The sequence below is a fragment of the Mustela erminea genome, chromosome 8 (genome assembly GCF_009829155.1).
Source record: "Mustela erminea isolate mMusErm1 chromosome 8, mMusErm1.Pri, whole genome shotgun sequence".
NCBI classification, from domain to species: Eukaryota; Metazoa; Chordata; class Mammalia; order Carnivora; family Mustelidae; genus Mustela; species Mustela erminea.
Genome location: NC_045621.1, coordinates 39,015,103 through 39,028,416, shown reverse-complemented (window position 1 = coordinate 39,028,416; position 13,314 = coordinate 39,015,103). Strand labels below are relative to the sequence as shown.

The 13,314-nt window shown below is 55.1% G+C and overlaps 1 protein-coding gene across 4 annotated transcripts; it reads left to right on the top strand.

Moving 5' to 3' along the window:
• The first annotated feature begins 3,491 nt into the window (after positions 1-3,491).
• Positions 3,492-10,927, top strand: NMUR1 (neuromedin U receptor 1). 4 transcript variants are annotated; one of them, XR_004288600.1, is made up of 5 exons: positions 4,143-4,276; positions 6,998-7,886; positions 8,912-8,955; positions 9,049-9,693; positions 9,897-9,982. XR_004288600.1 is itself a non-coding variant. In XM_032355160.1 (4 exons), the coding sequence occupies exons 1-4, from the start codon at positions 4,253-4,255 to the stop codon at positions 9,088-9,090; spliced, it is 999 nt and encodes a 332-aa protein (XP_032211051.1). In that variant the 5' UTR covers positions 4,143-4,252; the 3' UTR covers positions 9,091-9,975. The 4 variants fall into 4 exon arrangements, 3 of the variants coding, with proteins under 3 accessions (XP_032211050.1, XP_032211051.1, XP_032211049.1); XM_032355160.1 differs by having other exon boundaries at positions 9,049-9,975; XM_032355159.1 differs by lacking the exons at positions 4,143-4,276; positions 8,912-8,955; positions 9,049-9,693 and adding an exon at positions 3,492-3,764 and having other exon boundaries at positions 9,897-10,927.
• The last annotated feature ends 2,387 nt before the right edge of the window (positions 10,928-13,314 follow it).

The window sequence follows — 13,314 nt, the reverse complement described above, 5'->3', positions numbered from 1 at the left end:
CTTGACAAAAATGTAAAACGGTCATCAGACCAACCAAACGTTGTCTGCTTTCTATTATCAGATATGCTAAAGGAGAGGATGTTACCCCTTCCAAGCTGGCTGTTCCCTCTGCACCCAGCCCTCGGTACACCCCTGCCCCTGGCGAGGTGAAATTAATCATATTCATGGAATGCTGAAACTGAGCCAGAACTGAAGTATTTCGTGGTAAAGGGGCACTTTGTCTACAACTGACTCTCAGATTACGCTGATATAAAAAAAAACTCGGAGGAAAAACAAAAACACTAAGGTAGACACAGCCAAAGCACTGTGGACCGACGTGTCCCCAAGCTCTCTGACATCTGTCACTGGCAGGAGCATGGGGGCTTGGGTTCTGAGTTAATCGCAAGTATTCATAAAAGGGAAGATCCCGAAAAGATCTTCCATGATGCCTCTGGATGTGGTTTGCTAACCGGGAAGTCTGTGCGGACGAATAGGTCCCAGGATCACCTGTAACATCCAGCCCCACCCTGGGGCGGCAAGAAGGATCCGGACAAGAGAGATGCAGGCCTTTTCCGTCCCTCTCAATGTGTGACCTGAGCCTGTCCTCCCTTTGGCCACAGGGCGAGTTTGGGGCCTGGGGCACCAGCAAGCCACTAGGGGAGGAGGCGGCTGACTTTGCAGCTGGATCTGGCCCGAAAGACTGGGTTGTGCAGAGCCAGGCTGCATGGGTCTCAGACAGCACGGGGCCAGACAATGAGCCCCAAGAGGCCCTCTCTGTGGGCAGGAGGGGCAGAGGTGAAGATCAGTGGAGGTCTCCTGAGCCACTGGTCTCCAAGGTCTGGCCACAGACTGTACTGTGGCCAGGCTCCCCACAAGTTTGCGTTTTCTTTCTTCTCACTGGAGTGTAGCTCTCCTGCCCCAGGTTGTTGGGGGACCCAGGCCTTCCAAGTCCTGCGGAGCAAGGACTCCTGGCAGCTTTTTAGTATCTTCCAGAGAATTCTGAGCATAGTTATGGCTACCATTTCTTCATTGTGTCAAGCCTACATGATTTAACCCGCATTACCTCACTTAATCCTCACAGCACCCTGAGGGACAGGTGCTGTCCTTGCTATTGTACAGACCAGGAACCTGGGGTCTGGAGTACAAAGTGACAGGTCCGAGGTCACACAACCAGCTTGTGGAGTACCAGCAAGGATTCTCAGCCAGGCCTCACCCTTCCTTTGCCGTCTCTCTCCCTGGGCGTGCTGGTGTCTGTGAGCATACCCAGAACTGGGGGTGTGGGGAGCAGGGATGGCTGCACAAGCAGCACGGTTTACTGGGTGGGGTACACTTCCAGTCCCTGCACTGGGGACACTCCCCGCCCAAACTCCAAAGGGGCTCAGACCTTTCTTCTCTCTCCTGGTTGTGGCCTGGCCTGGGTTCAGCCAAGCAGAGCCAGGCAAGAGGTGTCGGACCTAGGGAAGTTCCTAGGAAAGCGTGGCAACTGGCTCCCCTCCAGGGGTTTGCTGTACCCACCCCTCCATGGTTGCAGAGCCTGATTACTGGTGGGTCCTGGAATGTCTCCATTACCCAGGCTACAGAGTGGGCCCTCCCTCCCATCCAGTGCCTCCGAGTCCCCAGGTTCCTCTTCATCCTCCTCTTCTGGTCTCTGCAGGCAGTAGAGCAAGGGGAGGGGTGAGGGTAGGAACTTCCGGTGAACAGTGAATGTTCCCAAAGCCATTCAGGGAGTGCTGGGGAAGACCTGGCTTGGGGCTGCTGCCCTTCTGTGGCTCTCAACAGGTGCCAGGAGGGTGAGGAAGAGCCATGGGGCTAATCATATACTTTAGGCCCTGTTAGCCCTGCACAGACTCGGGGACCCAAGAGCTCTCCCAAATGGTTTCCTTGGGCCTCGAGTCACTCCCTTGGCAGATTTGCTGTTGTGCAGAGGTGGGCCTTGAACACCCTAGCCAAGGTCAGGAGACCGCAGTAGATACCCCTAAAACCTAGGATGCGTTTACTCCAGGCCTCAGCCCTGCACATATCCCAGGGGAACCTGGCCCTGAGGAAGCTGCCTCAGGATAGAGCAGGGTGGGTAGCCCATGTCCTCAGGTTCTGACGAGACGCTCCGTGGCAGTCTTAAGCTCAGGCTTGAGGCTGGGGCACCCAGGGCTTTCTGAACAGTGCCAGGGGTGGCCACAACCATGACGGTCACTGTGCCTCGCCTTTTGGGCGGCTACCCTTTTCTTTAGTCTGCTATGGTCTTTGACTGCTCTTCATGCTGCGAACAAGGCACCCCGCTGTCAGAATTCCTTATTGGCAAGAGCCGTTCTGCCTCTTGAAGGCAGGAATGGGTCTTTCCCCTTTCCTTCCTGGGCTCTGAGCACCTCCGGGGGTGTCCACCCTGAGTTTCAGGATGCTCAGAGTGAGTGTGGAGCAATGCATGTGAGTGCGTGTGTGTGAGTGTGATGTAGGGCTGGGGGCAGGTGTCAGCAATGCTCATCATATGCTCAAAACTGCCTGTGACCCCATGGTGGGCTGTCTCCCAGCGATGCTGCTTACCCGCCCCGTTGTGCCTCTGTTACATGCTCTGAGAGCAGCCCAGACCTTGAAGGTTCTGGGTGGCGTAACTCATCTGGAGTTGAGTAGTTAAATTTCAAGGAAAGCCCAGAATTCTTTTCCCCAAGGTTATGGGACCATCTTCCCCGCACTGCCTGCAACCTTCCTCTGTGCCTGGGCCTGTGTTTACATGTGGAGTTCCTGGGAAGGCAGGCCTGGTGGAGGCTCTGAGAGGGGATGACTCCCAGTCCCCAAGGCGAGACCATGACTCATGGATGGAGAGTAAGGGCTGGAGAAATTTGGGGAGAAGAAAGTCTCACCTCCAGCGGTCATCACATAGATTTTTTTGAGTGCTGGTTGCAGGCCAACCCGGTGCTAAATCTTTGCACTGATGTCTCAAAGCACCGATGGTCACGCATGCTATGGGAAGGAAAACCAAGGCATGGAGGGGCTGATCTCTTCCCATTCCCACTGTGGGCCAGCAGCCTTCCCAGGGCCTGGGACTTTGTATTTAACCCCTCCCAGTGCTTCTCCAAGTCTGATTCTGGGGCTTGGGGCTTCCTCCCTATGTGTCAAAAATGAGGGTTGCTGGACCTTGCCCAGAGTAAATGAATCAGACTCTGGGAAGAGACCCAGGAGCCAGCATTTTGGTCTCTAAGATCCATGAGTCTGGGCTCCCTAGAAAGTTCCTGGTGACATAACTTCCAACTAAGGAGCCGGTTGAAGGAGAAGGCAGAGCAGGGAAGGGCTCCCCTTTTGAGTTTACTTGTGTACAACTTGGGAGAGCAGGAGGAGGCTGGGATGCCAGCAGACTCTTCCCTACACCCCACCCCTGTGGTGGGTGGGGTGGGAGGGCTGGAGGAGCATTTGAATGGATGAGAGAGAGGGTATTTGGGGGTGAGGAATATAGTGAGGGGGGACCACAAAAGCAAGTGGGGCATGGAGGTCCAACACCAGGCTAGACTTTGGCGTGTTCTTTTCCAGAAGGAAGTGGGGAGTTCCTGGGAAGGTTTTCCAGCCAAGGAAGAACCTTGCGTGGGTTTCAGGAAGAAGACTGGGCTGTGAGAGGACAGAACGGAGGGAGAATGGAGCTTCTGCCGCAGTCCTGGGAGTGGAGGATGACCTGCCCCATAGCGGTAGGGAGACGGAGTGGCCAGTGATGTCCTGGGACTTGCGCCTGGGGAGGGAAAGGAGACCCCATTTGAAGCCAAGGAGGGGGATGAGACCATTTGGGGCAAGGGAACTTTGAGGTAAGTCTGAAATGTGGGGCAGGAGGAGATGGGGGGCTGGAAAGACACCATAATAAGGAGTTAGGCTTTAAGTTAGCACGCTGGAGGCCCGGGGCAGAGAGACCGGGGCGGGGGGGGGGGGGCAGGGTGTGAAACCCAGACCAGTCGCAATTCACCTCTCTGAGACTCCGTTTTCTCTTTTGTAAATGGGTTGTTGTGAGAGCTCCGTGGGGACTCCGTCACGGTGCTCCTGGGAGTGTCGCGTTAAACACTTGGAAACAACCGCACTCGCTTGTGGGGGGCGTGGGGACCCTAGATGAGGGTGTCCGGGTCCGCCCCAGCAGGGAGAGTACCGCCCCCTGGTGGCGGTCCCTTTCGGGACAGCTGGGCCACCCGCAGGCGGGGCGACGGGGAGGGCTACTTGAGGGCCGGCTGCCGTCTGTCAGCCAGTCTTCTGGCTCCTGGCGCCGCGTCTGTTCCTCGGTCTCGGCCACCCGCCCCGCGCCTCGATGTCGCCAGGCGCAGACAGCATGGTAGGGAAACGCGATCGCGGTGGCTGGACGGGGCACGTGGCGGGCCGAAGGGCTGGGGAAGAGCGCAGAGGGTCTCCCCGGGATCCCTCCCTCGATGGGGATCGGAGGGCTCCGTCGAGGCGCCCCACTTCGCGGGGGATTCGCAGCCTCCGGGTTATTCTTGTCTTTTCCCGGACACCGGGGCGGCGACCCTTCGCTGTGGCTCAGGGATTCCCTCTCAAACCCTGGTGGCCGGGCTTTAGCGGTGCAGGCGGGCAGCCGTGCGGGGGGAGGAGGGCGGGCAGGTGAACCTCCTGGGTGAGTGAAAATACCCCTTCATTCCAGAATGCGGGGATCGGGTGTGGGACTGGCAAGGAGGTTGGGAGAGACTCCTGGGTGGAGGTTCTGGTGACAAGGAAGATAGCCACGATTAAGAATTCTTGGGGTCGGGGCGCCTGAGTGGCTCAGTGGGTTGAGGCCTCTGCCTTCCGCTCGGGTAGTGATCTCAGGGTCCTGGGATCAAGCCCTGCATCCGACTCTCTGCTCAGCATGGAGCCTGCTTCCTCCTCTTTCTCTGCCTGCTTCTCTGCCTACTTGTGATCTCTGTCTGCCAAATAAATAAATAAAATCTTAAAAAAAACAAAAACAAAAAACGAATTCTTGGGGTCTGGGAGGGAAAAGGACCTAGAAAGAAAGTTGGAAGGTGGCTGCACAGGTACATGGGCACCAAGCTCCTACTGAGAAGAGGTAATGGAGCTGAAGGGATAGGAAGTGGGTCCAGGAAAGAAGTCTGAAAGTCCAGGGCTGCTCAGAGGCGGGGGGTGGTGGTGCAGGTGGGCTTGGCAAAAGGGCTAAGAGGACAGTCCCCAACACCTGGCCTGTCCCACCAAACCACCTGCCCAGCCAAATCGTGTTTCAGTCCCTACTGCATCTCCGGTGGACTGTGCTTTTTTTTTTTTTTTTTTTTTTAAGATTTTATTTTATTTTTTAAAGAATTGTTTATTTGAGAGATAGAGAGAAGAGGGAGGGGGACCAGAGGGAGAGAGAGAATCGTGAACAGATTCCCTGCTAAGCGCAGAGCCTGACACAGAGCTTGATCTCAAGACCCTGAGATCATGACCAAAGGCCAAATCAAGAGTCGGTAGATTAACGACTGAGCGGCCCAGGGGCCCCTAAGGTTTTATTTTTAAGTAATCTCCACACCCAACATCTGGCTCCAACTCACAACCCCCAGATCAAAAGCTGACCGACTGAGCCCGCCAGGTGCCCCTCCCTTGGACTGTTCTTCCCTTTCCATGAGGGAAGTAAGGATAAAGTTACTATGCATTGATATTCCACACCTGAAAGGTACCAGGTACACCCTGAGAACTTTATATGTGTTTTCATATTTAATCTTCACAGAAATTATGAGGTAAGCTTTGTGGACACCCCCATTTACAGATGCGATGACTGAGGTACCAGGAGGCAACATTGCAGCTGGAGTGTAGCAGAGTTGGCATTTGAACCCTCAGGCCAGTGTGTTTAGCTCCATGGCCTGGGTCCTTAACCACTACATCCCATGGACTGGCAGAGATAGGGACCAAACAAAGGAGAGGGAACCTCAGAATTGGCAGTCAAGGTTGTCAAATATTTTAACTTTAAACAGTGCAGCTGATAGGAAACAGAAACAAGGACCAACTTTTGGATTAGTGTTCTCGTGTTTAGTCCTTTTACCCCTTTGCTTGATCCCCAAGGTGGACTTGGTCCTCACTGCAAGATGGCTGATAACCAAGCCTTCCCTGTGTCAGTCCGGCCCCACTTTAGTAACTTTTGTAGATTAAACTGCCTGGATCCTTGCAGTAAGGAAGCAGAGAGGTTCCCATATAGATGGTCACACAGCCCAGAATTAGGGAGGCTGGATTTGAATCCCTTGTTCTTAAAACCGTTCTGATAAGATCAGGTACTGCATATTGTGCCCATTTTCCAGATGCCCCCAAACTGAGTCCCTTTCCCAAAGTCCAGGGCTTGAAAGGGGACAGACCCAAGGGGACACTGCTGCTGTAAAGCTTAATCCCCAGGGGACCCATCCTTTATTCAAAGACTTTGGTGGATTATGACATTTATAACTGAGTTCTGCTTTTTTTTTTTTTTTTTAAGATTTTGTTTATTTGACAGAGAGAGACAGAGACAGAGACAGTGAGAGAGAGAACACAAGGGGGGGAGTGGGAGAGGAAGAAGCAGGCTTCCCAGTGAGCAGAGAGCCCGATGTGGGGCTTGATCCCAGGACCCTGGGATCGTGACCTGAGCTGAAGGCAGCCACTTAACAACTGAGCCACCCAGGTGCCCCTGAGTCCTGCTTTTTATCATTTTTAAGATGTACTTTTTTTTTTTTTTTAAGATTTTTATTTATTTGACAGAGAGAGAGAGAGAGTACAGTAGGGGGAGCAGTGGGCAGAGGGAGAGAGGGAGAAGCAGGCTCCCTGCTGAGCAGAGAAACCAATGTGGGACTTAGTCTCACTCAGGACCCTGGGATGATGACCTGAGCCAAAGGCAGCCCAAGGCGCCCAAGATATGTGTTTTTACATCTCTGAAATTGTTATACACCTTACAATGAATGACAGAGTTTTTTTTTATTTCTCTAAAATACCTATAATGATGTTCCTCTTAGTGTCACTGTGTCACTTAGTGTCACCCCTTGGGTTTAATGAGTTCCCAGCGATCTTCGAGTGACTTTTCTGGGTGTCTCTCCGTTCTGTTCCACAGGCTCCTCTCTGCTTCAATTGCTCCAGTCTCCCTGGAGACATGTCCCCACGGGATGCAAGGAGCCTGGTGCCCTGCAATGGTAGTAGGGCCTCGAGGCTCCCTGACCCGGAGGACTTGAACCTCACCGATGAGGAACTGAGACTCAAGTACCTGGGGCCCCAGCAGACAGAGCTGTTTGTGCCCATCTGTGTCACGTACCTGCTGATCTTCGTGGTGGGCGCCGTGGGAAATGGGCTGACCTGCACCGTCATCCTGCGTCACAAGAACATGCGTACCCCCACCAACTACTACCTCTTCAGCCTGGCTGTGTCCGACCTGCTGGTGCTGTTGGTGGGCCTGCCCCTGGAGATCTATGAGATGTGGTGCAACTACCCCTTCCTGCTGGGCGCCGGGGGCTGCTACTTCCGCACTCTTCTCTTTGAGACGGTCTGCCTGGCCTCCGTGCTCAATGTCACGGCCCTGAGCGTGGAGCGCTATGTGGCCGTGGTGCACCCACTGCAGGCTAGGTCCACGATGACTCGGGTCCACGTGCGCCGCGTGCTTGGGGCCATCTGGGGCCTCGCTGTGCTTTGTTCTCTGCCTAACACCAGCCTGCATGGCATCCAGCAGCTGGAATTGCCCTGCCGGGGCACGGTGCCCCACTCGGCCACATGCACCTTGGTCCACCCGCGGGCCCTCTACAACCTGGTCATGCAGATCACCACCCTGTTCTTCTTCTGCCTGCCCATGGCCACCATCAGCGTGCTCTACCTGCTCATCGGGCTCCAGCTGCGGCGTGAGAGATTGCTTCTGCTCAGGCGGGAGGCCAGGGGCAGGGCCAGGTCCAGTGACAGTGGCAGGTTTCAGCGGTCACAGGATCAGGGCCGGACACAGGTGACCAAGATGTTGTGTAAGTGTTGCTGCTGGGAAGAGAGGCTGAGCCAGGCCCTGGGTGTGAAACTAGAGCTTCCAGGACCCCGGGGCTGAGCGTCTGGGTTTATGATGGAGGCTGAGTGTGAGGTTTGGGGTGGCTGCCGCTGCCCCCCGCCCCATCCTGTTTGTGTGCACTCATGTGTGCGATTACTCAGTGAGAAACTCATAGCAAAGATAAATGGTAGGATGGCCACGTGATTTGTGGGACCCAATGCAAAAGGCACATTTGGGGTCCCTTGTTCAGAAATTGCTGGGACTGTCCACACAGCAATAGTACAGCATTAAACAAAGCCCAGGGTCCTTCTCAGCTTGGAGGCCCATGCGGGTGCACAGGTGGCACACCCATGAGTTGGCACGGATTCCTGGAACCCAACCACGGACCAGGCAGAGACACGTGACTGCATTCCAGGATGGCAGAGCCGTTTGTGGGAGCTGGCCCTGCCAGGTCTCTCATCTTTGCTCCTAAACGTATCTTAGCTCTGTCCTTCCCTAGAGCAGCCTGGGAGGAAGAGTTCCTCTTCCTTGAGTAACTACCCTTTTCCCTTAGTGGCTGTTGAATAGTCCCCAGGAAGGATTCTGATTGGTGGGCTTAGGTCCTAGCTGGTCCCCAGGCCCGAGTAGCAGGGTGCTATGGTTTGCAGACCCCACAGGCTCACATGCTGGGGTCTGAGGGGAACAAAGTTCCCAAAAGAAGGGGAGTAAGGTGCTGGAGGGGCAAGATGATACATTTCACCCATTCTATATCTGTGGATCCTGGAGGACCATGGCAATGACCCTGTCTCATAGAGACTTATCAGGACGTGTGTTTGTGAGGGTGAGTGTGCAGAGAACAGGAGAGTCAGGGCAGAAGTGTGGATTGGGGCAGGCCAGCTGGGTTGAGGCTCTGGGTCTTACTGTGTTCTGGGTCTGGCTCTTTTCCCAAAACAAAGGCCCCTGGGGAAGCCAGACAAAATGATACTAAGTCAGTCCTTGATTTCCTCCCCATCCTGCCCCCCACCCTAGGCGACCTAAATCAGGTAGATGGAGGGAGCCAGGACAAGACAGAGGTAAGGGAGACCTTGGTCAAAGCCATGGGATGATAGCCGGCTAACTGGGACTGTCCCATTCCCAGAGAGAGACCCACTTCTCTCGTCCCCCAGGAACAGTGTCCCAGAACCCAAGGCCACTTGAGCAGCTTCTGAAAATGGGACCTGATCCCAGAGTTCCAAGCCTGCCTCTCATCTGTGCCCTGTGAAGTCCACACTGCAGACGACCTGCCCCCTGCCCGCTCTTCCTCTTCCCCCTACTCCCTTGTTCTGCAGGGACCAAGTCTGCTCGCTGGGATGGCTCTCACCTTGGGAAGCTGGGGTGTTTCCTGGGGCTTGCTGCTGGCTTGGGGCTCTGGCTTTCTTCTCTCCCTGCCTCCCTCCCTCCCTCCCTCCTTCCCTCAGCTTCCCTTTCTGAGGGCCTAGCATACACCAGATGACGGGCTGGAGATGTTGTAAACAACATCCTGGTGGAAATCGTGGGTGATAAGGGAAAACCATGCTGGGGTGTGGTGAGGAAGGCACTGCAGGGGAAGACAGGCAGGCAGAGAAGTAAACACAAGCAATAAGAGACAAAAATCAAGGCAAGCCCAACGACAGAGACCCAAGGAAGGGCATGGCTGGTTGATGCCACAGCTCTGGGAAGCTGGGTGACCTCTTAGCTAAGAGCCATCTAGTTGCAGATTCTGTGATGGGAGAGCCAGACGGGGCCATCTTGGCTCAGGCGTCCTCACCTGGTCTGTCTGACTGTGGCTGGGGGTAAGGCACATACCCACTGCCTAGGCAGTGACAGTAGTGGGACCAGCCTCTCTGAAGGGGTGCTGATGCTAAGGCAGGCAACCTTCCAGAACCTTCCAGATGGACCATGGTCATGGGTGGCACGGTGGGAGTGGGCAGACTACCCTGAAGCCCGGGGAAGGCAGTCTGGCAGGCACCCAGGTCTTCCCTCTGTGCCCCCACAGTTGTGCTGGTCATGGTGTTTGGGATCTGCTGGGCCCCTTTCCACGTTGACCGCCTCATGTGGAGCTTTGTGTCCCAGTGGACCGAGAGTCTGCACCTGGCCTTCCAGTACGTGCATGTTATCTCCGGAGTCTTCTTCTACCTCAGCTCGGCAATTAACCCTGTGCTCTACAACATCATGTCAAGCCGCTTCAGGGAGACTTTCCAGGAAGCCCTGTGCTTGGGGACCCGGTACCGCTACCACAGACCCCACCACAACTCCTACAGCCTCAGCAGGGTGACCATGGGCAGCACCCTGTGTGACCTGGGCTCCCCGGGCAGCAGGGCCCAGCTGCCGACTGAGAATGGGGGCCTCTAGGGGCTGCAAGAGACCGACCCCTTCTGAGTGGAGCCTGGGAGCAGCTTCACCCAGAGAGGCCAGAGAGCCATGCACTGTTTCAGGAGCCACCCTTGCCCTCCTCTGCCGGCATGTCTTCATGACCTGTCCCCCTCTGGATTCTGCCCCTACTTCAGCCGATAACCTCGGACTGGCCCCTCAGCGACTCCTACCGCCACCCAAGATTTTGGAAAGGAAATAAGGTTGCGCTTTGCTTTCTAGAGCCCTCGGCCCGCAGGTGAGATTGGTCCTCTACAGAAACAAGGCAGCTGGTTGGCGGGCAGAGCAAGCCTCCATCTGGGGTCTCACCCACCCCCACCCCTGGTTTCTGAAATGTGTTCAGGGGGCCCCACTTTCCTTCCCATTTCTCGTTGAGATTCTGCAGGTTCTGGCCTGTTCGGGCCCTGTCTAGCTCTTGGCCTGTCCCCGGGACCCCAGCCACCCTGACCCTCTGTGGTCCCCCTCTGCCACTCATTCGGCTCTGGGTCTCCACCTAGAGGGGTAGCTGGGTGGCAGGGGTGCTAGGGATCCAGGGGACCTCGTTCCCATCTCAGCCCTGCTGCCACCACCTTGCCTCGTAGCATCACCTTCCCCAGCCTTGGTCCCTTGTTTGCAAAATAAAAGCGGCCCTGGCCTTTGAGAGGGTCCCACTTCGCACTTCACCTGTGGTTTTCTGTATGCATAAATCACATCTTGTAACAAAGCTGCTGGAAAGACTAAGCTCAACAAGGCAGAAATTACTCTTGACTTCTCACCATCTCCCCATCCCCCTAACTCCTGCTCCCTCCCTGACCTCTCTGTCCCCTCCAACCCCTGATTCGCCTGCCCTGAGAGCCATTTCGGGCCTATTCTTGGCTTCTCACAGACTGTGGGCCAGTGCCTGCCCCCCCACACTCCCTCTGTCCTTGCCACCACGTAAGCTGGTTTGGGGGTCTGAGGTGAGCAGAACCCTGGGTCTGACGGACCAGAGGATTCCAGAGGCAAGAGACATGGGCCCACCAAGGGCAAGGAGTGACCCTGTGAGGTGAGAAGAGAGACAGGGATGGGTAGGTCGCCTCCTGAAGTGAAGCCCCATCCCAAAGGCTTGGGGGCTGACACAGTGCTCACTCAGGACCCCCTGGGTGAGGAGGCTCGCACTGTAGGTCAGTTGTCCCGGTTCCCCCTACAGACAGACGCTCCCTAGCTCAGGCCCAGGACACCCCTTGCCTGTGAAGTGGTGGCATTGCCCAGGGTGGTGGACAGAGTTCTGGAGTTCTGAAATTGAATTATAAAAATATCAAATTCTCGAGACGCCTGGGTGGCTCAGTTGGTTGGGCAGCAGCCTTCGGCTCAGGTCATGATCTCAGGGTCCTGGGATCGAGTCCCATATCGGGCTCCTTGCTCAGCAGGGAGCCTGCTTCTCCCTCTGCCACTGCCTGCCATTCGGTCTGCCTGTGCTCGCTCTCTCCCCCGCCCCGTCTCTGATAAATAAATAAAATTAAAAAAAAAATCAAATTCTCTTTGAAAACTTTGAAAACAAATTCTCTTTAGAAAACTTGGGAAATACCAGTAAGCAAAAATGAAAGCAATTTGAAATAATTAAAAACCACCCTTGCTGGGAGCTGGTGGGAGGGGGAGATGGGGAGTTGTTTAATGGGTACAGAGTTTGTTTGCCAAGATGAAAAAATTTCTGGAGGTTGGCTGCCCAGAAATGTGAATGCACTTCCGCTGAACTGGACCGTTAATGCTGAATAGGACACTTCAGTGGTTACAATGGCAAGTTTTATGTTATGTGGATTTTTCTGTAACTTTTTAAAGGAAAGGATTAAGTCTGGAGGAAAAGAAAAAAGTTGAAAATCACCCAGAGATAGCTTCCTTCTCCCGCCACAGCCACTGTATAGAAGATGGATGGTGATGTGTGAAAAGGAACAGAGCACCAAGGGACCTCTGAAGTGAGCTCCCGGAGCCCTGAAGTGGCAAAGAGGGAGCAGCCAGACCCCCGACTCCAGCTGGAACTTGCAGTTGTCCCCAGAGACTAATTGTGGGCTCCCAGGGGGCCTCTCTGTCAGAGATGACTCATGGGGGGCACCGGTGGCTCAGTGGGTTAAAGCCTCTGCCTTCGCCTTAGGTCATGATCCCAGGGTCCTGGGATCGAGCCCCACATTGGGCTCTCTGCTCAGCGGGGAGCCTGCTTCCTCCTCTCTCTGCCTGCCTCTCTGCCTACTTGTGATCTCTGTCTGTCAAATAAATACATAAAGAGATGACTCATGGGTCTGAGGGGCCCTTGAGGGGCCTGCTATGTGCCAAGGGGCACTGGGCTGACGGGGGAAGAGGGGACGTGAGCTGTTAGAAGGCATGGCTCCCTTTAGTGTACACGGACGCCCATCTCTCAAGTGTCTCCCCAGCATGTCAGCGGATAGGTCCCCTTTGTCACAGGTCACCAGTTACCGTGGAAGATGGAAGCAGCGGCTCTGGGCTCGGCCCTGGGGGAAAAGAGATGGAGGTGGAAAGGTCAGCCCTCTGACTCCTGGAAGCACAGTCCCCTGCAGCATGTCTCTGAGCGCCCAGTGCTGCTCCCAGGCCCGGAGTCCCCCTCCCTTCCTAAGCATTTGGTGCATCCGGGGCTCGAGTCATTTCCCCTCCTGGCTGCAGTCACCCACATCCCTCTTCTTCCCGGGTTCAAGAGCTGGGGCTCTCTCTACTTCCTGTCTGTTCTGCTCTTGCCATTCTCCTGGGTGGCACTGGATATTCCACATGGGTGTCCCACTACTGCCCTGGTTTCTTGCCCTTGATCCTTCCTGCAGCTCCCGAGGCCTCTCCTCTAGCCACCCTCTGGGCACTGAGGTTACATCCTCACTCCCAGGACCTCCGGGAGCTTTTCTATTTCTGGAAGTGTGAACTCTTTCTTTTTTTTTTTTTTTTTTTAAGATTTTATTTATTTATTTGACAGAGAGAAATCACAAGTAGACGGAGAGGCAGCCAGAGAGAGAGAGAGAGGGAAGCAGGCTCCCTGCTGAGCAGAGAGCCCAATGCGGGACTTGATCCCAGGACTCTGAGATCATGAC

What these genes read in the sequence shown, in the direction of transcription:
- NMUR1 (XM_032355158.1), top strand. Translation starts at nt 4,253, where the DNA reads ATGTCGCCAGGCGCAGACAGCATG. An exon ending in CGCCAGGCGCAGACAGCATG is followed by an intron (nt 4,277 to 6,997) that starts GTAGGGAAACGC and finishes TCTGTTCCACAG; the next exon opens with GCTCCTCTCTGCTTCAATTG. An exon ending in ACAGGTGACCAAGATGTTGT is followed by an intron (nt 7,887 to 9,896) that starts GTAAGTGTTGCT and finishes GTGCCCCCACAG; the next exon opens with TTGTGCTGGTCATGGTGTTT.